At 51.1% G+C, this 24361-nt stretch overlaps 1 protein-coding gene across 8 annotated transcripts in view; it reads right to left on the bottom strand.

Moving 5' to 3' along the window:
- Slc6a6 (solute carrier family 6 (neurotransmitter transporter, taurine), member 6) overlaps positions 1-24361 on the bottom strand; it is a 75016-nt gene that overhangs the window by 10435 nt on the left and 40220 nt on the right. For 5 of the 8 annotated variants that reach the window (XM_030255303.1, XM_006505871.3, NM_009320.4 and 2 more), the window contains 8 exons: positions 23653-23787; positions 22383-22617; positions 13406-13538; positions 8618-8752; positions 7577-7680; positions 7327-7451; positions 3600-3712; positions 159-296 (listed from right to left, as the gene is read on the bottom strand). In XM_030255303.1, coding sequence (XP_030111163.1) covers positions 159-296; positions 3600-3712; positions 7327-7451; positions 7577-7680; positions 8618-8752; positions 13406-13538; positions 22383-22617; positions 23653-23787 — 1118 coding nt within the window. The remainder of the gene's footprint in view (positions 1-158; positions 297-3599; positions 3713-7326; positions 7452-7576; positions 7681-8617; positions 8753-13405; positions 13539-22382; positions 22618-23652; positions 23788-24361) is intronic. The other 3 variants (XR_003956177.1, XR_003956178.1, XR_003956179.1) reach the window with 1 other exon arrangement.

Below are 24361 nucleotides of genomic sequence, written 5' to 3'. Positions count from 1 at the left end.
ATATGGGGGAAGCTGCAGGATCAACCTAAAGGAGGTGTGGTAAGGGGAACCCTCTCACCCCCTCAGGCCCCTCTCCCAATCGTGGCCTCCCCTGTGGCCTCGAGAAATCCTAAGTAGGAAGGGAAAAACTCACAGCCCCCAGAGTAACAGCCACTTACCTCCGTCACCATCGTCAGCCCCAGCAGGTAGCTGATGCTACACAAGATGGCTATGAAGATTTCCCGACGATAACCCTTCCTTAGGAAGGACGGGTAAAGATCAACCAAGGATGTGATCTGTCCTTCGACTTCAACAAACTGAGGGCAAGAGGGAGAGAGAGAAACGGGTCTGGAGCTCAGGAGGAGGGCTGGGCTACCTCTCATGAGACCCACCTGGAAATCCATGTCGCCAGACCCTGAGCTGTGCAGGCAGCCACTGTGCTCTGTGGTCCAAGCAACTCAGGGCTATGTCTGTACTTGGGCCATTCCCACCCTTGTCACTGGAGACCTGACTCACTAGAGACTCTCTAGGAAGCCAGGGCCAGCTCTTTGCCCGGACACTCTTGGGGGGAGAGGTGTGGCCATGACAGCCTCTTTCCTTTGTCAAGGCTGATGCTACACACACTAAAGCAATGAATGCCTAGCCCAGCCTTTCACAGGGGCTGCTCAGCCACAGCAAGCTAAGGTCAACCTTTGCATTAACCAGTTGGGAGACTCTGGGCAAAGCCTGGACTCAGTTTCCCCATCCAGAGCACTAAAGGTACTTCAGGTATGACTCACATGGTGGCTTAACCCCACCAGAAATCCTGTGATCCAAGATCCATTGGTTCCAGACAAAGAAAATTCTGGAACATTTAGGAACACACACACACACACACACACACACCCCATGCTCTAGGATGATTATCAGTCTCTCTACATCTTTTCAATCTTGTACCTAATGATTTATCTTGGAAACTGTGCTATGTCCCTACACAAAGATCTATCTTGCCTTTTAACAGCAGCATAAAACTGCACCCTCTGGATACATCACCTTTAACCCAACCAATGATACTGGCAACAACATCCCTAGTTATCAGACTTTAGGCACAAATACACAGGTCTTGGCAGTATTTGGGGGTTTGAGGGACACAAAAGTACTTAGACTAGAGGAGCCTCACCCAGACTGCTCTGAGTCACTGAAACATTAAAATGCTAAAGGCTGGGCATGTAAACACCTGGCAGAGTGCTCAGCTAGCAGGCAAAGGCCCAGGGTTGGTTCCACAGCACAGCATAACCAGGTACAGCATACATGCCTGCAATCCCAGAAATTGGGAGGTTAGAGGCAGAAAGAAGGCTAGGACATTTTCAGAGTCAGACCTGACTGAATTTGAGGCCTGGTCTACACAAAATGCCATCATGAAATAAAAAGACAAGATGGGTTGGGGACAGACGTTCCCCTGGCATTCCTACGAAAAAGATCCAACTATGGAGACCTTTGGGAGACCGTGAGGGAGTGTCCAAGAATGGACATGACCAGAGAGAAGACCCCTTTCCTGCATCCTAAGGGACAGAGAGAAAATCCCTTTCATGTGCCTAAAGGTACCGGCACTCTGAGGCCAGAATTCAGGGGCAAGGTGACCAAGAGGTTCTATGAGTAGACCTCATGACCTCTGACTATTGTGCCCAAGGGGAATTTGAACCTGAAAAGAACTGAGCTGTGGCTAATCGGCAGCCCCAGGGCCAAGCTACACAAGCTACACGAAAGGCTATGACCCAGAACTGAAATAGTTTCTCTGGCTGCCTGCAGAAAGGCACCAGTGACACAGAGGCAGGAGAGCGGCAGGGACAGGAGCTAATGTATAAACATCTGGATGCAGTGGGCTAGGGAAGAATGTCGTCTATTCTGGGCAAAGCCCTGGATCTGATGATGTCCAGCACTGCAAATAAAGAAAACTGCTGGAGATCAATGCCAACTGAGCTGCACATGGGGGAAAAATGGCCACGCAGCCCCAGGCTAACCAAGACTGGAGACCAGCCGCCTCCTCTTTCCTTGCCCACTTGTATTTGAGTGATGATACTATCAGGCCATTTAAATACCAATCCTTAAGAGCCCCAATGTATAAAGCAGGGTAAAGAGGAACACCCCAAGGTAAGCTTTCACAGCCCCCCAAGATCCTCCACTCAGCCTCTGGCTCAGATGGGAGTCACGCAGCCTGCACCGAGCCCAGGTCCCCCACCCCCCCAGCCACTTGTGAGCCTGTAAGCCCTGTTTGGAGCGCTGGAGGATGTTTCACGCTTAGCCACTTATTAACTTGTGTTTTTGTTTTCTTCTTCCCCTCTGAGCCTGGAAGATGTTCTAAAAGCCACTAAAAGGCCCTGCATGGGGTCTGCTCCCAGGGCCAAGCAAGAATCATTAACAGAACCCTTGCTTGTTTACAACAGCGTCTGCCCATCACCAACGCCACAAGGATCTGTTTTTCTGGTTTGGAGAGGTTTTCACTGTCTTCTCTGTTTATCTGACCCCCTTGGCTGCCAAGATTTACACTGTGCTCCTGACCTTGCTAGCTGCCGCCCCTCTCTGGACTCATTCACCTCCATTGGTTCTAAGTCCCCAGGGACCCATCCTGTCAGGGCCACTGGAGGTAGGCCATGCCCTTAGGAAGGGTGATGAGGAGTCTTGGAGTCTCAGTCTCCAGACCTGATCTCACAGCCTACTTCAATTTGAAGAACTTTTCCCAAGGTAGCTGGACTCAAAACCCACACCACACAGGAGTCTCTGCCTTCCCAGTCTCTCTAGCTGGCCTGAGCCCATGACCACCTGCCCAGCACACGTACCACAGTCTCCCTCCTGGAGTTTCAAAAATATCCCACCAAAAGACACTCACCTCAGAGAAAGGGACACACAAGCTCCCATGAATCTCATAGGCACCTGAATTCTCTATATCTGGCACTGAACTTCGTGCTTCACAAACCGTACCCATTAGCCAGGATGAGGAAACTGAGGCTCATAGGAAAGAGATGGATGTGGCCATTGTCACACTGTATTACCTCTCCTGAGCTAGATTCAGGCTGGTTGTCACCAACACTTACTTCCCAGTAGCGAACTGCCTCTTATGAAACCCTAGCATGGGGCTGGGGCATGGCTCCGAGTAGAGTACATGCTTGATCCATGTGAAGCCTTGGATTCCACCCAAGAAATAAACTGGGAGGGCCAGACGGGGCAGATGGTATAGCAATCAGAGGAGTGGGGACAAGCTGGCCTGAACCAAAAGCAGTGTCCCAAATGTGGTTCATCTTTTCTGGACAGACTGTAGTGGCCCAGACAATGGCTGACACATGCTCTGACACCTGTACCTCTGGGTCCCAGCCTTCTATTTCTCATTTATAGTTTGACCTTAACCACAGCCCCAGTCACCCTCATCTCCTTGCTTGAGGTAGCAGCCTTGAGTGTTAGAGTGGAGGATCTCCCCCCAATGCTGGGCTGAGGCCTTCTTCAACCCAGGGCCCTGGGGGAACCAGGTTGAAGCCTGTGAGGTGGGAGCTTGAGGGGGAAGAGTCTGAATATGCCTCAGCTTCAATAAGGATGGCTTCTCACAGTGAGGCTGCCCACACGAGCGCCACAGCCCCACATATACGTACCTGGCTGTCCAGTCCAAGCAAGAGGAGCATAATGAAAAACAGAATAGACCAAAAGGTGGGCAGCGGCATCATGGTTACAGCTTTTGGGTAGGCAATGAAGGCCAAGCCAGGACCTGAGGGAGAGAAACGGGGAGGGGGGACACAGGAGAACACACATCAGCACCATGCTACTCGAAACCCTGGGCCTCACAGAACACTCACATCTGAGTAGGGAGGGGGGTCACCTAAGCCCAAAATGCAGGAGGAGCCAGAGAAAGAGACCAGTGGGGCTTGGGAGGGGCCCCATGTGAGCGTCTGTCTCCTACCCAGCACATGGCCTCCTCTCAATTGAATCTAAACCCGTATAGACACGGGATCCTAGGGGCAGGGAGTGGGGGCTGAATCTGGGGCTCAGGTAGCCAGAGATTTGGGGAAAGTAGGACCCTCCCCTTACACACCAAAGTGGCACATTGACATTGGCTGGAAGGAAAGTTGTGGTTATCTGATCCATAAAACCCTCTTTTGCAAAGAACCGTTTCTGTTTTTGAGTTAATGGCTAAAACACTGAATGGAAAGAGAAAAAAAAAAGCATTCAGATGCCCCACAGGGTAAATGGCTCTTCAAGGACATGCCTATGGGGGCCTCTGTCCCCTACAGGACCCAAGTTCACACAAGGCAAGGTAAAAACAGTCAGGCCTGGCACTGAAGGAAGGTGCCGAGGCCCAGGAGACTAGCCACATCTCAGTCCTCATCCACCACTTCCTCTATATGTTTTGGGGGACATCAGTTTCCCCTGAGATCTGAGGGTCGTAGTCCCAGGATCCTCATGTTCAGATTCTTGGAAGTGGATACCACTGCCCAGAAAAGGGCTCTGGCCAGACTCAGAGGCAAAGGGGACAAGAGCTCCGCCCACTCTGAGTGCCTCTCACAGGGTCATTTGAACACAAACATCTCCTGCTTACAACGCCCCCCTCCTCCACCACCACCAAACAGACTCCTGGGAGAGATTAGCTAGCTGGGACTGGGCCCACAAGAGGGCTGACAAACTAAAGTAAAATCCACTACTAGAAACAAAACAAACCAATCAAGAAGAAATATGGGCCAAACTGCGGGAGATGTTTTACACTTTAAAGCAAACATTAAACAATCATCAAAACTGGATGAATGGCTTAAGAAGGAGGCGGGGGGGGGGGGGGGGGGGAGAATCCACAAAAACAAACCAATTTTGAAAAAAAAAAATTCACTTAGTAAAGCATCAACAACCCCAACTGTGGCGGGGGAGGAGAAGTCTTACAATGAGGTCTGCTCAGCCTGAGAAATGAGAAACCCTACTGAAACAACGACCTGGGGCAGCCGCTGAGTTTTGCTAGAAGGTGATACTAGAAGATTCTGTGAGGGGAACAGGTGCGGCTGCTTACCAAGCTGAAAGCTGCTTGGATGAGCAAGATTGAGAGCAGGGGGCTCAGAACATGCACCTCCCACCGGGGACATCATGAAACATATACTTGGGCTCAAGTTAGAACCAAAAGCATTCGGCTCCCCCTGAAGTTCAAAGCTCTGGACCTGCCTTGTCCACCTCAAGAATGAGCAATCAGGACTAGCCAACTACAAGACAGATGTAAAAGGTGGTGTACCCCCAACCCTCCGCACCAGGCACTGTGAACAGAGTCAATTCACTTCTTTCTGTCCTTCATTTTAGATTTTCTCAAACCAGCCTCAGGAGAGGGGCCAAGCACCCTCCTCTACAACCACAGTAAACTTGAGCGAGTAGAAGCCGAGAATACTTAGACTGCTGGGATGCCCCGAGTGAAGCACGCCATGTTCTGCCTGGGCTTCCCTTGGTTGTGCAATACCCTTGTTCAAATGCACTTTTCTTTGTTATGGTGCTTGCCAAAAAAATCTTAGAGTCACCATCCCTCTTGCTGTGCTGGCTGCTTACACATCACTGTGGGGAAGGAGCGTGGACGAGGTCTTTGAAGTGGATAAAAGAAAAGAAGCCACTCGGACTGACTACATGCACGGTGTGAACATGCCCATTGTGCACAGAGATCTCTTTGGTGAACCCCATCTTTCTCCCATAACAAGTTTCCTCTGTGTTTTTAGTGGAACCCCGTAACGGCTTTGGAATCACTTTGCATGTGTAAGTGGGGGATATCGACATTTGTAGAGGGTCTGGAAGAGGTGCTGGGCCCCTTGCTAAACAACTTCCAACACAAGAGGCTGTGATTGAGGTCCTGTGCCCTCAGGCCCTTCCCTGCCTTTGGAGCTTCTGAGAATGGGTAAATAGTTCTTCTGAGTGTCCAACTGGGACACAGTGAAATAGATATGTGTGCACAGTGTGCTGTTCACACTGGAGGAGGGGCTGCGTTATGGCCCAGCAGCTGACAGAGGATGAATAGTCTCTGAGGTCCCTGAGGTCAGAGGATCCAGTGAAATGGCCACATTGGATGGCTCTCCAGACGTGTAGTGGGTGGAGACTCGGCATCCAGATACATTGCCTATGAGCCTAGCCTGCCCTCAGCTGAGACATGAATATCTAAATGATCTAGACACAAAGTATCAAGGTACCCTCTGACCTTCCAATACCAAGGCAACCTGATCTCCGCTGAGACATGAATATCTAGATGATCTAGACACAAAGTATCAAGGTACCCTCTGACCTTCCAATACCAAGGCTCAGGATCAGAGAACTGAGACATGACCTTAAGTTTCAAATATAAGGAGATCGAGGGAAGAGAATGGCAGGGACTTAGGGTACCTGCCCTGGTCTGTAAAAAAACACCTAGAATAATGAAGGACAGTCTTCCCTATCTCACCCATCCATGTGGCCTGAAGGAAGACCCAACCCATGGCTCTTGGCAGCCTCTAGAAGCCCCAGAGTAATTAGGTTGGATAACACCTGACCACCCTGCAAGAGAATGGGGTGAGGAGGTGGCCCCTGGTGATATCCACCCCAGAACCCCATCCACTACAGGGCGACTAGAGCCCAGACCCCTAAAAAACCGTGATGAGGTAGTAGGAGTCAAGACCATGTTCCAGAACCTTCTTTGCTGGAGTTCTGGATCCCATGTTGCTAAGGAAGAGCCCCTGACCCTAAGATCGACCATCCATTCTGTGAATGTTAGCATCTTGAGTAGCAACATGGGGCCAACAGGGCCCCAACTCCCCAAAGGCAACAGTGTCCTCATATCCTACTCCCAAATCGGCTCTGTCGTGGGCTCTGAGTGATGTTTCTCCCCTGCCCTCTCGCTCCTGGTGACTGTGGTGGAGGCTGGGAGGGGTGAGGTTTGGAACATAGACAGGAAGGACTCAAGAGTGGATCGGCTTGGCACTGGAGCCCGCCAGGTGCCAAATGCAAACCACAGAAACCAAGGCTGAGATGTCAGCAGCGCTGGTGATTGGTGTGCTAGCTGTGGCTGACCTGAGCCTTATTAGAAAACCAACTTCCATGGCTAAAGCCAGCGGATGCTGGGGAAGTGTTGGGGGCTGGAAGACCACAACTAAAACAGCCACCAAGTTTCATCTCAACCGCCCTTGCTCCTCCCACCTTCAGTGGGCCAGAATGCACTGAGGACCTTTAACTGTAGCCTTTGTACTCAGGTATGGGAGCACATCTTGGGGGGAGAGGGGATGTCTATGTAAAAGCCAGGCTCCCTCCATCCCCCTGGGGTCTGGCTCCATGCCTGCAGTACTCATCTTACACACTAGGTGGCAGTGCCCACCACCACTGCCACCGACACCACCGTACCTGACTCAGCCACATCAGCAATGTCCACCCCTTGCTCTTGTGCCATGAAGCCCAGGATGGAAAAAATTGCGAAGCCAGACACAAAACTGGTACCACTGTTCAGGCATCCCAGCAGCATACAGTCCCTAAGTTACACACACGTCAGGGGGTAAGTTAATCACAACACAAGGAAGCCACGCTCCCTACTTCTCTTTTTTTTTCTTTAATCATCATTTCTAACGTCCACCGGGCCCGCCAGCGCGACACTTGCCTGTACGAGTTATACTTGTACTTGTTATAGCTTCCCAGTGAGGTCATGGCCCCCAGGCAGATTGCGTAGGAAAAGAATATCTGAGTTCCAGCGTCGATCCACACCTGAAGAGGGGAAGAGCATTAGGGTGGTTGCCTGGGGTGATTAACCATGACAATGTCTACACAGGCGAGCTGCAAGGAACCCCAGAGGCAGATCTAGAACCCCAGAGGGCAGATCTAGAACCCCAGAGGGCAGATCTAGAACCCCAGAGGAAGACCCTCTTCTTCCTGCATCAGTTAAGGCCTCTAACTCTGGAGTGACCAGTACCACTCCTGAAACCTTGCTTTTCATATCTACAGAATGGGCCCCTAGCCTACCCTGCCCCTGCAAACAACTTTCCACACTCAGTAAAGAGCAGTCTTCTCTGAGTCTATTGCTAAGTTGCCACGGTCCACATCAAGCACACCAAGGCAGCTTTGACGGCTGTGATGGCTTAGTCTGAGACCTAAGTTAGAACACAAGGCATTCTTTACTTCTCTAGGGACTGTAGCTTATAGCTCTGGAAGGCAGCAAGCCTACCTTCCCAGCTTACAGCTCAGGCTGGCCACCAACCCTGCTCTGCTCCAATTTTCAACTGCTTCCCAGGGGCTTGGGAGCCTGGGACAAAGGTCTCAAAAGACACACAAAAGCCTCCAGGGGTTTCACCAACTCTAACACTCTTCAGCTATGTGCTGAGACAGGGGGACTTACAATTTGACCCCCTTAACCTTCAGAGCACCATTGATCCTATCTGAGGATGGTATCCTAAACATTGAGTCTCTGGTCCTGATGTGGCTGGAACAGGGGCCCCTCCTCGCCTTAGCAAGGAGTGATTGCCTGAGGCAGGCTCTGTAGCTCAGAAGGACTGTGAGCCACTACTGGCCCAGGAGAGAAGTACCAGGCAGTAATGGTTGGCTACACATGGGCATCAAAGAGCCAGAGAAAACACTGCCATCTGTACCCTGTGTGCACCACCGGTTTATACAGGGTCTTGGGATGAGGTACCACACCCTGCTGTACCTGTGGGTCCCCAAGGCGGCTGATGTCAGGGTACAGGTAGAATTTGATGCCTTCACCAGCACCTGGCAGGGTCAGTCCACGGACCAGCAGCACCAGAAGCATGGCAAACGGGAAAGTAGCGGTGAAGTAGACAACCTGTTGTCGAGAAGGCATCGGGTAGACTTGTGAGTGTCCTTGCTGCAATGAAGTGTGGGCCATCCTCTTCTCTCAGAGGCACGTGCTTGCCCTGGGTGCAGCAAGGACCCTAGAGACATATTGGTCTCACTTGCCGTGCCGTCTTTAGTGTGTTGTGCGACCCCTGAGCCTCTGCCACTTTCCTTAAATATGACATAAGGGTCTCTCTTATAGATTTAAAAAAAAATCCTGTGGATAATTCACATAGCCCATTCAGGCTCAGAATTTAACAAAGCAGGCAAGACAGAAAGCATGCCCACCCTTTGAAGAGATTATGCAAAAATACAAACATACAGACTGAGTCAACTATCAGGGACCCTAGGCAACGACTCAGCCCGTGGTCACATGGCACTCAGCACATATCGGCTAGCATGACAACTATCAGTATAACACAGGGGTCGGTGGGGGGGTTGGGAGTAAAGAAAGGGCTCGAGAGATGACACGTGGCTGAGAGGACTGGCTGCTTTTGCAAAGGACCCAAGATTGATTCCCAGCATCCACGTGGCAGCTTAGACCCAGTTGAAATTCCAGTTGCAAAGGACCTGACATCTCTGGTCATCTCTGACACCAGGCACACATAATATTTAGGCAACATACCTACACATATTTAAAAAAAAAAAAAAAAGACAGAAGCAGGTATAGGTGCACATCTGTAATCCTAGCACCCAGGAGGCTGAGGCAGATGTGTTCAAGGCCTGCCTGGGGATACAGAGTGAGACAAGGGGTCAGCTCCAACTCTGAGATGCAGGCCATGTTGGTCACTCTCTCTGGGTTTCTTCTCATATACAATGAGGACAAGAGTCACAGCAGCCCTTATCCAGGGGAAGATGGGTGAGCATCGGCACGGTCAGAGCCCAGCCGATGACTGTCAAGACATACAGCCTGCTTGACAGTGACTTGAGAGGTAGGCAGGAACTTCCCTAAGGTCATGCCCAGAATGGGAAAGACCCAGCAGGTTCCCAGCTTACAGGAGACCCATGGGGTCACGCTGTGTGGCTAGGGTTGGGATGAGGAAGAGATGGGTAATAATGCCCTTTGCCTGGTCCTATGAGCTGTTTAGCCACCCCACTGCAGGGTAGTTGGCCTTTACCATGGGTAGAAGGCCTGAGGGAGGCCATACTTTCTAGGAGGTCAAGCCCCTTGGAGAGGAACTCAAGCACAATGGCTGGTACTATCACTACCCTTCCCCACTTTTAGGGGAGAGACGTGGACTAGATAGGCTTAGGTTCCCAGCTCTGAGGCTAAGATAAGGAGATGGACTGGCCCAGAGGGTCAGCTGGAGTTTACCGCTCATCTATCCTACCTCCCAGTTGGCAACTGTGGCTGCCGCTTCCAGGGGGAACTCTGATCTCACCCTCTACCGAGGTCTTCAGGGAGTGTTTGGAAACAGCCCAGAAGGTGGTGGCAGGGCTTAAAGGAGGGCCCTCTCCTGCCTGCTACCCCTCCCCTGGATGCCTTTTTTCTTTCTCTGGGCCTCTGTGTCCCCAGCCACCCTCGCTTCTTTTCCCGTGATGGTCTGACAGACACCCGGGACAAAGGCCAATCAGGAAGCCACTAAAAGTATAAAAGAAAGAAAATCCTCCTGTCCCCTCCCTTCCTGTGGCTAGGCAGGCAGGCACCCCTGGCCAGGTCCCCTCTCTGAGGCCCTGCAAAGCCACACCCAAACTGGTAAACAATGACCATAGAAAGGCACGCCACGGGGTTCCCCAGAGGGCTACAAACACTTCAGAGTCAGTGGACTGTGGCCAGAAGCACTGGTGGGCTCACTGGGGTGGGGAGGGCTCCCTGGCTTGCCTCTTCAATAAGCCTACTATGTGCTATGAACTTACTTAATACTTACCATACCTGGATGAGCCATTACAACATGTCCCTTCCCTTGTGAGCAAACAGGCCATACCAGCCGTCATGTCACCTGTCTGGAGTCCCCAGTTAGAAGTAGGTGTTCAGAGGTAGGATCTAATCTAGGCCAAGTACTTTTGGGGCTCCCCTATCTTTGGGAGTGTTACTGTTGCTGCCACCTCCCCATCACACCTACCCAGCCGTCTCTCTAGAAAAAGCTACCCTTGTTTTGTAGCCTTTGCTACTCCTTGGATGAGCCCGAGAACCATTCTCTCAACTTTTCCGTGACTGTCCCTCGGGATCCTCTAGGGAGAGGCTGGTGCCAGGCGCCACCTTGGGCCCCTGACTGTGGCCCAGTAGGCCTTGCTGTGGGACGTGGTATTTTTCCACTCCTGTTGCTGATCCTTCAGAACAGGGCCAGAGGCCTTGTGGAAAATGGAGGCTTAGGGGGCACCTCATCCCTGGTCCTCTGGAGGTTAGTGGGTTTGCAAGAGGGACCTGGCTTCCGGTCTCCTGCTACTTAGCTTTACTTGGGAGCAGATGGCCTGACCAGCAAGCTCATTCGATTACATTACACCAGGGGAAACTGAGGCTGAGCAAGGTAAGAGGTTTTGTAAAGTCATTCCATTTATAATGGACAGAGCTGGGTCCAAACCCAGAACTAGCCCTGTCTGCCCCATTCTGCTTTGTTTCTGACAAAACAGGCTGTCCTGGAGTGTGACCACAGACCCAGCCACACACAGATCCAGACCTTTCCAGGGTGAGCACCAACAACCTGTCTCCTTGTGAGAGCAAGCAGGAACATGCCAGGCTTCTGCCTCCCTGCACCTGCCAGCCAGCACGAGGATGAGACGGAGAGGTGGGAGAAGGGAGTTGCCTGAGTTCAAATCCCAGTCTGGTCACCGACAAGCTGTGTAGCGTTGGGGAACGTTAGTTAAGCTCTCTGAACCTCAGTTTCAATTGTACAGGATCAGAGAACTTCAGGGGGATTAAATGAGCTGTCGCCAACATAGAGGTGACTCGTGAGTATTTCAGCAACCTGGTTAGTTGAATAAGTGAAACTGACATTCATCCTGGGACCTGTTTCAGACCCTCAGAGAGTTGGAAAGGCCAGGAAAGAAAAGCCAAGCACCTGAACTCGGGTCCTCCATCCATCACCCTCCCGTCTCCTGGACTAAGTTAGCCACAGAAACAAACTTGGCCACATCTGGTGTGCAGCCAGGGCTGGAAGCTGAAGCCAGCCAGTGGGTGGGCCCCTAAATGGGGTAGGCGGGCAGGCGGATGGCCTCTGAAGGCCTCTCAGCACTGAGCTGGAGAAAGTCCACAGAGTTGTTTGTCTTGGCTTCTCTGACCCATCAGGGCTGCTATTGTTCTAGGAACCACACGTGCCTCACAAGCAGGGTATAGCTCAGGGTAGATTGGGGTGCCTCTGGCCAGTCATGTTTTCACAGTAGCCATAGCTACACCCTGGCACCCCCCTATTTGGCCTTGGCTCTGTCCCCTTTGTAAGTGTGCTGTGTCTCAAACATTGCTGACTGTGCCTTGTAGACATCAACTTACTCCATAAGACTGAAGTAAGCTCCCTACATCCTGGCCAGATGCACTCCAGGGCCTTTTACACTGACCACTGCCTCTGTCTGCAACCCTCTTCAGATACTCAACTCTCTATCCCCTACTCCTGTTGGCTCAGTCACCACAGTCACTTTTGCCCAGCCACCCTATAAATGGCACATGTGCCCCCTGCTCATCTTTCTAGCTCTTCCCAGTAGCCACACATGTTGAACATGTAGATACCTTCACTCTGTTTCTACAACGAGATCCACATACAAGAGGCTCAAAGGACATCACAACTGAACCGGACTGACTCTCTCCAGCATGCTTAGCACCAGAGTTCCCCCAGACACTCCTGGACAGACTAGCTTTATATGGGAAAAGGAGGCAGAGGGAAGAAGGCAATTGCTACTTCCTCAAGAGTGAAGGACAGGTCCATTGGTCTGCAGACCTGAATCTTGATGTGCCTCATCTCAACCCTCAAGTTCACTGTTCAACAGCCAAGGGGGCAGCTCAGGGGAGGGGCTGCTCTTAGACAAGCTGCCTGACCTCTTATGAGTCTTAGCTTCCTTGGTGTTTATAGGAGAATAACAAGCACGCTCCCAGGACTGTGGGGCAGTAGGAAGCACAGTGGGCAGGGTCCCTAAGAGAACAGACAACATCACATTGCCTATTTGTCTTACGGAGAATGTTAGCAGGGAGTGGTCCAGGCCTGGCTGGCTTCCCTTCAGACTGAGGTTCAGTACAGCAGGGGGCTCTGCACCCTGTACAAGGACAGTCATACAGGGCAGCTGGGTGGTCCTGCTTCAGCATCTCTTTTAAACTCTGGGTGCTGCCAGATCACTTTGCAAAGTTAGGGTCCACATTGTGGGTGGATAATCAAAGCCAGCAGTAGGGCCGCCACTGGCCTTTGGCTCCGCTAGCTTAGCTCACCATACCAACAGTGCACATCAGTGGCTGGTGACAGAAGCTCAGTGGGGACACCTTGGTTGCCTGCCAGTCACAAGGTCACTAATCTCCTGATCAGTGAGTAGGGGACACCCAGGGACTTTACCCAGTAAGAGACAAAGCCACACGGGGCTGTGTGTGTGTGTCTTGTCAGAGCACTCCTATGTCCAACATGGAACCTCCTTCTAGGTAGCACTCACTGAAAGGTACTTCAGCCTTCAAGAGGAGCTGGCCACAGTGGGGCTGTCCCTGAGGCAGGGGATGGAGTCCACTCACCTTGCCTGTGGATCGAACACCCTTCCAGATGCAGAAAAAACAGACGAGCCAGACTAAGAGGAGGCAGAGCGCGAGGTCCCATTTCAGACTGCCTGGGTTGTCGATTCCGGAGGACAGGCTGAGCACATTGCGCCTTTAGGGAAAGAGAACAAGAGGTCAGGGGTTGGGGGCCACTTGGCAGCTAAGCCAGCATGGGCAAGACCCTGGGTTCTGTTACCGGCACCATGACAAAATGAACTACAAAGTGCTCATTTTCATTCCAACACTGGGGAGGTTAAGGCAGACAGGACTGCCTTGAATTTGAGGCAAGCCTGGGCTACATCATGAATTCCAGGCCAGCCTAGACGACAGAGTGTGACTTTGTCTCCAAAAAAAAAAAACCCAAAAAAAACCAAAAAAACAACCAACCAACCAACCAACCAAACAAACAAACAAACAAAAAAACCAAAGTCAGGATTCTTAATAGGTGATCTCAGGCTCACTCCAGCCTGGCCATGAGCAAGTCAAGTCCCCGAGCCTCTGTTTCCTCATCTGTAAAGTGGAGACTGATTTAGTTGGCTGAGCAAAAAGGTACTTGCTGCCAAGGCTGCTGAACTGGCCTGCATGCATGGGACCTGCATGGTGGAAGTAAAGGATTGGCTCTTTCAAGTTGTTCTCTGACCGCACGCACACGTGTACACACACACACACACACACACACACACACACACACACACACACACACACACGTGCACACATACATTTGTAAATGAGGAGTGATCACCTGTATGACCCATGCTTGAGACTACAACCTTCAATTTTGACTGTGGGGCAAACACTGGGTTCAAGTCTCAGCCTCTCTCCAACTGTTAACCTTGGGCAAGTTATCTAACCAATCCAGGCCTCTCTTAGTATGTAAAGTGGGCGTGACTCCCTTCCCAGCACCCTCTGTGCTAGCTTCCTTGATAGAACTCGGATTGTTAGCTGGGAATGGTGGTGGTATGTACCTGTATCTCAAGCTGAGGCAGGAGGATTATGAGTTCCAGATTACCCAGGGCTACATAGTCAGATCCTTTCTCAAAAGAACAAACCAAACCAGCAACAACAACAACATCGTCATCAACAACAACAAATACCCTGCATATTATCTAAATTTTCCTCAAGGTATAACACTCAGAAAGGCAAAGTGGGTCCTGTATAGACACAGGGTACCCAGGGTACCTATCTTACTGGAGTAGCTTATGAGGAAAATAACCACAGAAAAAAGTCTGATACCATACCAAGGTCTGCTGGTGCTGTCCCCTGATACACCTGACCACATACTGCAGGATGAGAGTATACACACAGAGAAGATGCTGGTATACAGCAGATGCTTAAGCAAAACCCTGCTCTCAAGAAGAAGCAAGTCCATGGCTTTTAGGACAATTCCGGGAGAAGAGGCCTCTAACCCTGCTCAGGGTCACACAGCTGAGCTGGGGTCTGTGGAGTCAGAAACTGGACTTAAGTGCTGACCTCTGGCTATCTTTGCTGACCTCTGGCCATCTCTCCTGACCTCTGGCCATCTTTGCTAGTCTGCTGTTGCACACACACTCTCTCCCTGGGGCCCTCCCTATAGGGAAGGAGCCATAGGAAGCCACATGGGGTACTTACAGCCAAAATGGCTGTGAAACCAGGTATCCAGTGTCTCGCAGAGCCCCTGCTGAGCATGAGACCGCTTCCCTGGACACTGGCCTCCAGGTGACATGCCACCCACAGCTGATAGGACACAGGGTCTCCACACTCCAAGAGTCCCAGACAAAGACTGTTTTCTTTCCAGCTCTGGGTCCCAGGCCACCCTCTGCAGGAGTAAAGACCATAAGGCTGCCCTCTGAGCAAAGCAGCCTCCACATGGAATGTGGAATAAATCCCAGGGTCCCTCTCAAATGGCCTTCAAGCGACACATACGACCTACAGTCGTTCATTGTTCTCGGGACCTAGGATGACACCTGGAACACAGCGGAATTCAGTAAACACCCACTGAGTGAATGACCACCCCACCCCACCCCCAGAAGAACCAAGCCTCACATTACTGGATGGATGGATGATATAGCCCCAAGTCTAAAGGAGAGGCAACCTTCCTTTCCTTGATCTTTATCCTGCTGTTCACAGTGATATCAGTGCCCTCACTGTGTAGCTAGAATGGTGTGTGAGCCTCACACAAGAAACAGAAGCCTGCAGAGCCTGACTGCCATTATCTCATTCATTCCAAGGGGTACGGCTCACTACCCCATTTCACAGATGGGAAAACCAAGGCTTGGAGGGTCCACTTGCCCACATCTCAAGGTCACCAAAACTCCAGGGGCCTGCCTGATTCCAAAGCCACAGCTCTCTCAACTGTGTTGCAATATGGTCTGATCTTAAAAAAAAATAGCACCTACTTTTAAAGGGCCTCCAGGAGCTAGAAGGCTAGCTCAAAGGTTAAGAACACTGTATGCTCTTCCAGAGGATCTGGGTTTTATTCCTAGCACCCACATGGTAGTTCATAAGCATGTGTAACTCCAGTTCCAAGAGACATAGCGCCCTCTTCTGGTTTCTAGGGACATCAGGCAAACAAGTGGTAACACACACACACACACTCCCTCTCCCTGTCTCTCTCTCCCCCACCCCCTTCACACACACACACACACACACACACACACACACACACACACACACACACAAAACATCTATAGACATAAAAACAGTTTTAAATAGTACAGGGGCCTCCAGTCTCCACTACAAGCTAGGATCATCTGGTGCCTCGGGGCAGCATCATGGGGTACCTTCACAAAGCAGGCTAACGGTCAATCACGTCCAGTTGGGCCCCTGCCAAGCTGAGACCTGGCAGCACGCACCACAGAACAAAAAGCCCTTCCCATTTAACGTTCAGCACTTGGGTGCCAGCCACAGAAGCTCAAAGCGCGGGGAGAAACAGCCCACGTGCTCTCTGTGAATGGGCCACATCAGGGGAGAAAAATGTAGCCCTATTCCACACCCTCACACACAGCCCTCTCCCTGGCCTGCCCTCCACTGCTGATGATGCTCCGGGTGACTTGCTGAAGCCTGCTCTCTTCCCACCGGCTCCGACCACTCCATGGACAACATGCTGACAGCCATTTATTCAGTTGATGTTTGGCCATGAAACCATGTCTCTGTTCTTTGGGGCAATCCTTCAAGAAGCTCAAAACTCTAAAGCCAGATCTTCCTGGTCCTGACAGCCCCATCCAGAACACAACCACCTTGCTATCCATTCTCCCACCCTGCTAGGCAAGCCAGCTGCCCAACAGTGCTCACCCTGCAAGGCACCATCATGCAGACTAGCTCTGGGCAGCTAAGATGAGCATGTAAGTCCTCTGTTCCTCTGCTGCTGGGGACAGTCCCTATAGGACTCATGATGACACCCATGATGACATCGAGTGACATTTGAAGGTACATTTCCCTGACTCGATAACTCCATTTCCAAGACCATCTTCTATTATTCTTCCAGCATGGGGGCTCATAGACAGAGTATGCACCAAAGTGCCCCTCTGCAGGGTACAGAAAGCTTTGGGGCAGGCACACTGGAATGCCACATGGCCAACAGACCAGTGTCAAGTTCTTGATGTGCTGATAAAGCAATATAACACCCTGGGGGACAGAGGGAGCCAGCAGAGTAGGGTACATCTGCACAGGATGGCCATTGTGATAGAAATTGAACATATACCAGCAAGTAAGCATCACCCAGGGAGAGGGACTCAGCAATAAAGGCAGCTCTCTTGCTGTTTATTTGTGATATAGCTTTACGGACATATTTAAACATATTTAAACAGTTTGATGGTGGTGGTGGTGGTGGTTTTTTTGTTTGTTTTGAGACAGGGTCTCATGTAGCTCAGGATGGCCTTAAATGGTTGATCCTCTTGCCTCTTCCTAAATTTATGCAATACTGAAATAATACAGGTCTGTCCTCAGGTTTTACATAGCACACCAGGGTCACAAACTGTCCTGTCGGGCTCTGGCAAAGCCCTAGGCAGAGCTGAGCTGAGTAGCCAGCCACCTGAATGCCAGCAGGGACCCTCCCCTAGTGCTCTCTCTGTTGCTTCCCAACAAGGGGGACTCATGGATTCCCCTGGGCCTTCTCGCAGCTTTGAGCACAGGGCTCAGTAAACTGTGTGGTGCTGTGCATGAGGGATCGCTGCCACAGGGCACTCTCAGGTGCCTCCTACATTCTCCCACAATGCCCTGCTCAGGCCCTACCACATCCCCAACCCACTACAGTAACTCCTTCCCAGCCTCCCTGCTATATCGTCCTCCACGCTTGTCAGAGGGACCCCACAGAATCTGCAGTGCCAGCTCACATGCCCCTTGGCTCCACCTCTTCCCACCTCCATCCTAACCAGTCCCTGTTACCTTCCACTCAAAGCTATATGCTTGAAAGAATGTGGAAAGTACTTAACAAGAAGACTCGGACAGCAAACACAGGAAGCCAGACAACGTGGGTGTACAGCTGTCTGCCTCTCTCCCTCATCTGCCCCCTGACGTCTTCCTCAGGGGGTTGTGTGTGGTCCCTGAACTGTGGAACTAGTGGCTTCCTCAGCTGCACAATTCCACCATTCACAGACAGCCTCTTTCCAGGGCTCTCACTGAGGCACCGCTCCCCAGGACACCCTCCATCAAGAGCACCCCAGCAGTCCCCTTCCCTAGCACTAGTTCTGCAGTGAGAGCTTTTCCATTAGGATTGTACTTTCTGAATGGTTAACATGTCTGTCTACTACCAAGCTAGCTCTGTGTACACAGGACCTGCATCTGTCCCAACCACAGCACCTGGCACATGAAGGAGCTCACCTGACATTAGGTGAGGGAATTCATTAGAGCCATTTGGTAGCTGGGGAAAACTGAGGCTCAGCCTCTCATTGACCCTAGGCAGTCAGTCATCAAGCCTGGAGCTGGCTCCTTTCTTTCTGATGTCCCCAGTGTGCCTCAAGCCAGGACTTGCAGGCTTGGGCTCCTCACTATCTTCCAGAGGTAAGCTGCAGATCTTTTCCAAGAAAAAAAGGGCTACATCTTGCCAGGACGGGAACTAAAAAGGAGTGGCTGGGCTGGACATGTGTTTGCAGCCGGCTGCCCTGCTGCCGTCCAGTCAGCACTTGGAGATGTAAATTCGCCCTCGGAGTGGGCCAAATCGTTTCCTTTTGACAGCAGGCCAGCCGTTTATTGGCTGCAGCAGTCCCCTGGAGACTGGCAGAGGGAACAATTATAAAAGGGCCGTCCGTCCGCCTGAGCATGGGGCCCCCACACGGCCCTTCCCGCACCACCTCCTCCTTCCGACAGCTATGGAGGAAGATTGGCTGAGCAGGGTTTGTTTGCAAATATGACTCATTTCTTTGATTCTAATAGAATCTAATGATCCATGCTGGGCTCCCAGGGGGCTCTGCAGGAGCCTCTGAGGAAGGCCTGGCTCCAGCCTGCTGAAGGGCTTTTGGCCAGACCTGGCCCCGCCTGTCCTCTAAGGCCTGTGAGGGAAGCAGGAGTTTTAGAGACAGAGGTGACCTCAGAGGGTGAGGACCAGTGTGGGATGGGGCCACAGGGGCAGAAGCTCTGTGACCCCACCATGTAGCCACTAAACGTACCCTAATGTCAGCATAAAATGTCAGTCTCTGGAGCCTCCTGACTTCTCGTGGGAATCTGAGCTGAGGCTGTTCCTGGCTTTACAGGCAGGTAAGTATGGCAGGGTCAGTCTATGATACAGACCCCTGATACAGGAGTCCATGCCTGACCAGAGACTGAGGAAACACAGACGTGCATGCACATAGGCAGCAGTGCACCATGTGACCTGTGACCATGGACTCAGCTCCAGGGCCTGCCCTGTATCACGGTGTGGGATGAGGGGTGGAACACAGACCAAAGGTTCACTAAGAGTGGACCTGTGTCCATGCTGGCTCCCCAGAACCCTAAAACCAAAACTCATCCAGGTTCCTGAATGCCAGAGAGCAGATGTGAGTGTTGGGGCTGAGCTAACTCTGGCTCACAGAGCAGGAGGAGACTGAGGCTTGGCATTCCAACTGCCCTGACATCAGAGGGCTGGGACGTGTGGGAGCCACACTTAAGCCACACTGGGGAGGGGAGTTCCCCTCTGAGGTCTTCCTGCCTCCTTGGTAACCAGCAGATGGGAGGGGCGGCAGGGTGGCTGACAGTCATCCAGTGATTAGAAACTGGGGGAGGGGGCACTCTGCTCCCACCAAGCCTGTTACCCCTCTTTGGCTGCCAGACCTTAAGATCTGCAAAAGACACAAGGGAAAGCTGCCGGAACCTGGGCCAGGCTCAGTGAGCAGCACTGCCCTCACCTACTCCTCCCTGGCAGGGCAAGATCACAACGTGGGGAAGACAGGTGAGGCTCTTTAGCAGGGATGCGAGAGAGTTTCAAGGACAAGGCAGAGAGCAAGCAAGAAGCCAACGAGTGTCCTTTACCTGCAATATAGGGTTCATCAAGGGGTGCGGTGTGCACAGGGAGAGTGGCTGGATCCTGCCATGCATGATGGAGGGCCAGTGAACTGCATATGAAATGTGAGAGTTTCCCACAATGCCTTGCTCTTTCACCTACTTAAGAAATCTCAGATGCTAGCTAGAGGGCTGACTGGGAAAAAGCACTTGCCTTTAAATCTAACAACCCGAGTTCAGTCCCTGAGACTCGTGTAAAAAGTGTGAGAAGAGAACTGAGTCGATAGTCCTTGTCCTTTGACCGGCACGCATGTCCTGATGTGCTTACCCCAGCCCTCCTAAAATAAATCAAATGAAGAAGAGGAGAAGGAAAAGAAAAGGAAGCAGGAGCCTCTGCATCAAAATAGTTCATTGCTCTCACCCTTTTGCCTTCTTTTCCACTGTTTCAAACCCAACACAAGGGTAGGTTCTTGGGAGCAGGAAGCCCCACAGATTTGCTGATGCTTCTGCCCACTGACCGCGTCTGCACACAGGATCAGCAAGAAGCTGGCCAGGTCTTCACCTCAGCTTGCTCAGTAGCTCTGCTCGCTGGATCCCAGGCTCATGCTAAGGAATGCTTAGAGGTTCTTCTAGAATTCAAAGTCAGGTCCAGAGCCTGTGCAGGCCCAGTGTGGGCAGAAGTCAGCCCTCATGAAAGCAAAGCATACCCACGGGCACCACAGAGGAGCCTGCACAAGAGCCTGGAGAACCAGGGGTTTTCCTGAAATGGTTTTGTCTCTGTTTTCCTGATGAGGAACGAAAGCCATGGGGCTTCTACAACACAGGGGTGCTAGAGTGGACTCGGGCTGGGGATGTCTGAGCAGAGCGCTGAGCTTAAGTCTTCCAAGACCTTCATGTCATAATAGCAGGTACCAGGCAAAGGTGAAAAGAATGTGACTCCCTTGTCACCAGAGCCTGTGGGGATTTGAGGGGTTACATACAGATTCTAAATGCCCCAGAAAGGATGTTTAATCACAATGATGACATGACATGCACAATACCCTGAGGTGAAGGAGCAGCTTTTCAGGGTGGCCATGTAGGGCTGCAGGATGATCCCTAGGACATACTGTGACCATCCCAAGTAAAGGACACTGAGGCCCAGAGAAGAGACCACATCTGCCCAAGACAGAAGTGATAGAACACAAGTTCAAAGTCAGAAGGTAATGAGGTTCAGCAGACACCTCAGAAGCTGGCCAGGTGCCAGAGGCCTGGGAGGGGCAGCCCCGGTGTCCAAGCCATGCCAAGAACAGTACAGAAAGGCCAAGGCTTGTGGCCTTGGGCCCCTTCAAGGGAAAAGAATGAAATGCCAACATTCCTTTGTTCAAAAACTCAACTATCTGAAGGGTGGGGAACAGGGTTGGGGACCATGCTTTTAACACTCCCTTTGTTTGCTAGTGGAAAATATATACACCAGGAGACCCAAAGTCCCCAAAGCCCAGGGCCCTGCCTGGGAATGTAGTACAAAAGGCCCAGGCATGGCAGAGGCCACCCAAACGAAGCCTCCTGCAGATGAAAACAGCTGACTCATCCCTGTAGGAATCACAACACAGCTCCTGATGGTCCCTAGGTTTGCTTCCTTGAAGCCAAGGAGAGGGATTCTCATCTTGTGGTAGCCTGGGACAGACCTTCCTCTCCCCTGGCTCCTGGCTATCCATGAGGCCTCATCCCAGTCATTTCAGAGGCGAGAGGCCACCCCTGACTGAGCACCCTGAGTTAGGAGCACATGCTTACAGGGAGAGTGATATACTCAGGGGTTTCTAATCAACTTCCATGAGCTGTGAGGATGCCCTGAAATGCAAGTTCATGAGTTACCCCAATGCCATTAACACAAGGAGATTATCTGCATGCTGGGACTTGCCCATCTATTGCTCATGAGTGGCCTGTAACAAGCCAAAGGGGGAAGACTAAGGGATGAGGTCACACAAGCCACTCACTCCTAACACTCACTCCCTTTTGAGGCCACAAAAGAACTATCCACAAGACACATCAAGATCAGACCAACCAAACTGAGCACAGCTCAAACTTCCAGCAACTAGTCATGAGCTCAACAAATAGTACTTGGTTAAAACCACCATGTTTGGAGATGATTGTTACACACTAAGAGCTAACTGATATATATTTTTTGCTATCAACTCACCTTTTCATTTGCATAATACATAAATGCATTTTTCTCTGTGTGATAAAGAATGTTTTTCCCAAAATACATTAAGAAAACTATAATTTTCAAATACCTGTACATCTCTCAACAGGAATCCCATGGAAGAATGATACATTTTCCTCATCTGACAGTTAAAGAAACTGAGGCTCAAAGGTAAAGTAGGGGGACTTCCCTACAAAAATCAAATAGCCGTTTGGCGGTAAACTAGGATTCAACTCTAGCTCGTACAAGACAAAGGCACAGAGTGTTTGTTCTACAGCTGTGTGTCCTCCTTCCCTCCAGAAACAGGGTATGCCACAATCACAGAGGAAGATACTGTCCCCTCTTGACCTGCCCACACCACTCCTCCCTCCCAAGATGTAGCCTTACTCCCAGAACTCGATGACGGGTGAGGTGAAGTTGGCAGTGCTAAGGGAGACCCAGTGACTCTCGTTCCTACGCAGGGTGTCCTCCATGCACTGTGGTGTGTTCCAGCTATGGTTGCAGTGGGCCCAGGGAAGATCCTTCTGGAAAGAGTGGAATAGGTAGTATGTGGCCCAGGCCAGGATGACGATGTAGTACACGTTCAGGAGGGACACAATGACGATGGATGCGTAGCCAATGCCTGTGGGTGGGACAAGCAAATAGACACATGTCACAAAGGAGGCACTTTCAACTGGGGAGGCACTGATGTGCCCAGTCTGTGGGACAAAGGGGCCATCTCAACAGTAAGCAGGAGAGAGTCGCAGGATGAAGGAGCAACTGGATAAAGGGACAAGTGGCTGAATGGTTAGAGAAATGGCAGCTGGAGGAGTCACAGGATGAATGGAAGAAGTGGGGTCAGGACACTGACTGTGCAGTTGGATGGTTGGATGGAAACATGCATGGAGAGATAGATGAAAAAATAGATGGGCCAATATATAAATAGATGGGTAGAAATATGAATGAATGAATGAATGAATGAATGAAACCTTGGATGGATAGGAATATGGAAAGATGGGTAGATGAAGAGAAAGATGGAGGAAGAATGGATGGATAGACAGATGGATGGATGGATAGATGGAAAGATGGATGGAAATATAGATGGACAGATGGATGGTAGATGGATAGAAATATGGATGAATAGAAACTTGAATGGATAGAAATATGGAAAGATGGGTGGATGAATAGAGAGATGGATGGATGGATGGATGGGTGGATGGATGAATGGTAGGTGGATAGAAATATAGAAGAATGAATGGATGGACACATGAATGGATAGATTTGCTATCATTCTGTCTTCACAGTAACTCCATAGAGTGAGAATATTGCTTTCTAGATGAAGAAATTGAGGCTCAATAACTTCCCTAAAACCACCCCAAGGAGAAGGAAGCAAGGCCTGAACCCCAGATCTCCAGGCTCCTGCATCCTAAGACAGCAGCCAGCTCACTCATCCAAACACCCACAAAGACCCCAAGGGGACTTTCTAAATAGTCAGGAACCTGCTGTATCTCCCTTCCTTCCCCATGCTCCCCAGTGTCGGTGACAGACAACATGAGCTGCCCTGGATCTGGCACTGATATAGGCAAGGTCTGATAAACCCAAAAGATAAAAAACCCACTTAAAAAAATCTGGCAGTCCCAATGCATACAGACCCTGGTGACTCCAGCCACATACTCACCAGAGAACAAAGGACAGATCTTCTCCCAGCAGGTGATGCCCCCTTCTGATGTGTACTGGCCTATGATGACCTCCAAGAAAAACACAGGCAGGCCGCTCCCAAACAGGAAAATAAAATACGGTATGAGGAACGCACCTGCCAATGAGCAAAGGAGAGAGGGTGAGGCTGTGTCTGTCACGGCATGGCTGGTGAGGTGCTCACTCCCAAGCCCTCCCAAGCAAAGGTATCAGGAGTTAGGGATGCAAGCACAGAGGCCAAACTCGGACTCTGCTGAAGATCCTCCAGGCCTGCCTACCCATCCCACCCACTAATCTGTAAATCTACCAGTTTCTTCAAGCCATCAGGCTGATGCCTATGCCTGCCACCTGTCTGCCTTCTCCCCAGTATCCTTCCCAACAGAGGTTGCTTGGTCTGCTAGACCCAGATTCAGCACTACCTCCTGGTTGGAGCTTCACCCATCTGCCACAGGCTAGCCTGGGTTGGCAGCCAGGAAAGTCCAGAAGCAGGTTGGGTGGAAGGCAGGAGGTGGCTATCTCCAACTGGTGGTGGGTGCCAGGGGGAGGAAGTGAGCAAAGTATCTGGAGAGGGTGGTCCTACCTGTTGTACACTAATGGCTTCAGCGGGAGAACAAACCATGTGAAATTGTGGGCACCTTGGGTCTAGGCTATCTGCCTTGTTCTGGGAAGCATCTAAGACACTCATCAGAGTT

Source organism: Mus musculus, chromosome 6, assembly GCF_000001635.26.
Source record: "Mus musculus strain C57BL/6J chromosome 6, GRCm38.p6 C57BL/6J".
NCBI lineage: Eukaryota > Metazoa > Chordata > Mammalia > Rodentia > Muridae > Mus > Mus musculus.
Note: the sequence above shows the minus strand (reverse complement) of the source record. Positions and strands in the feature narration are given on the sequence as shown.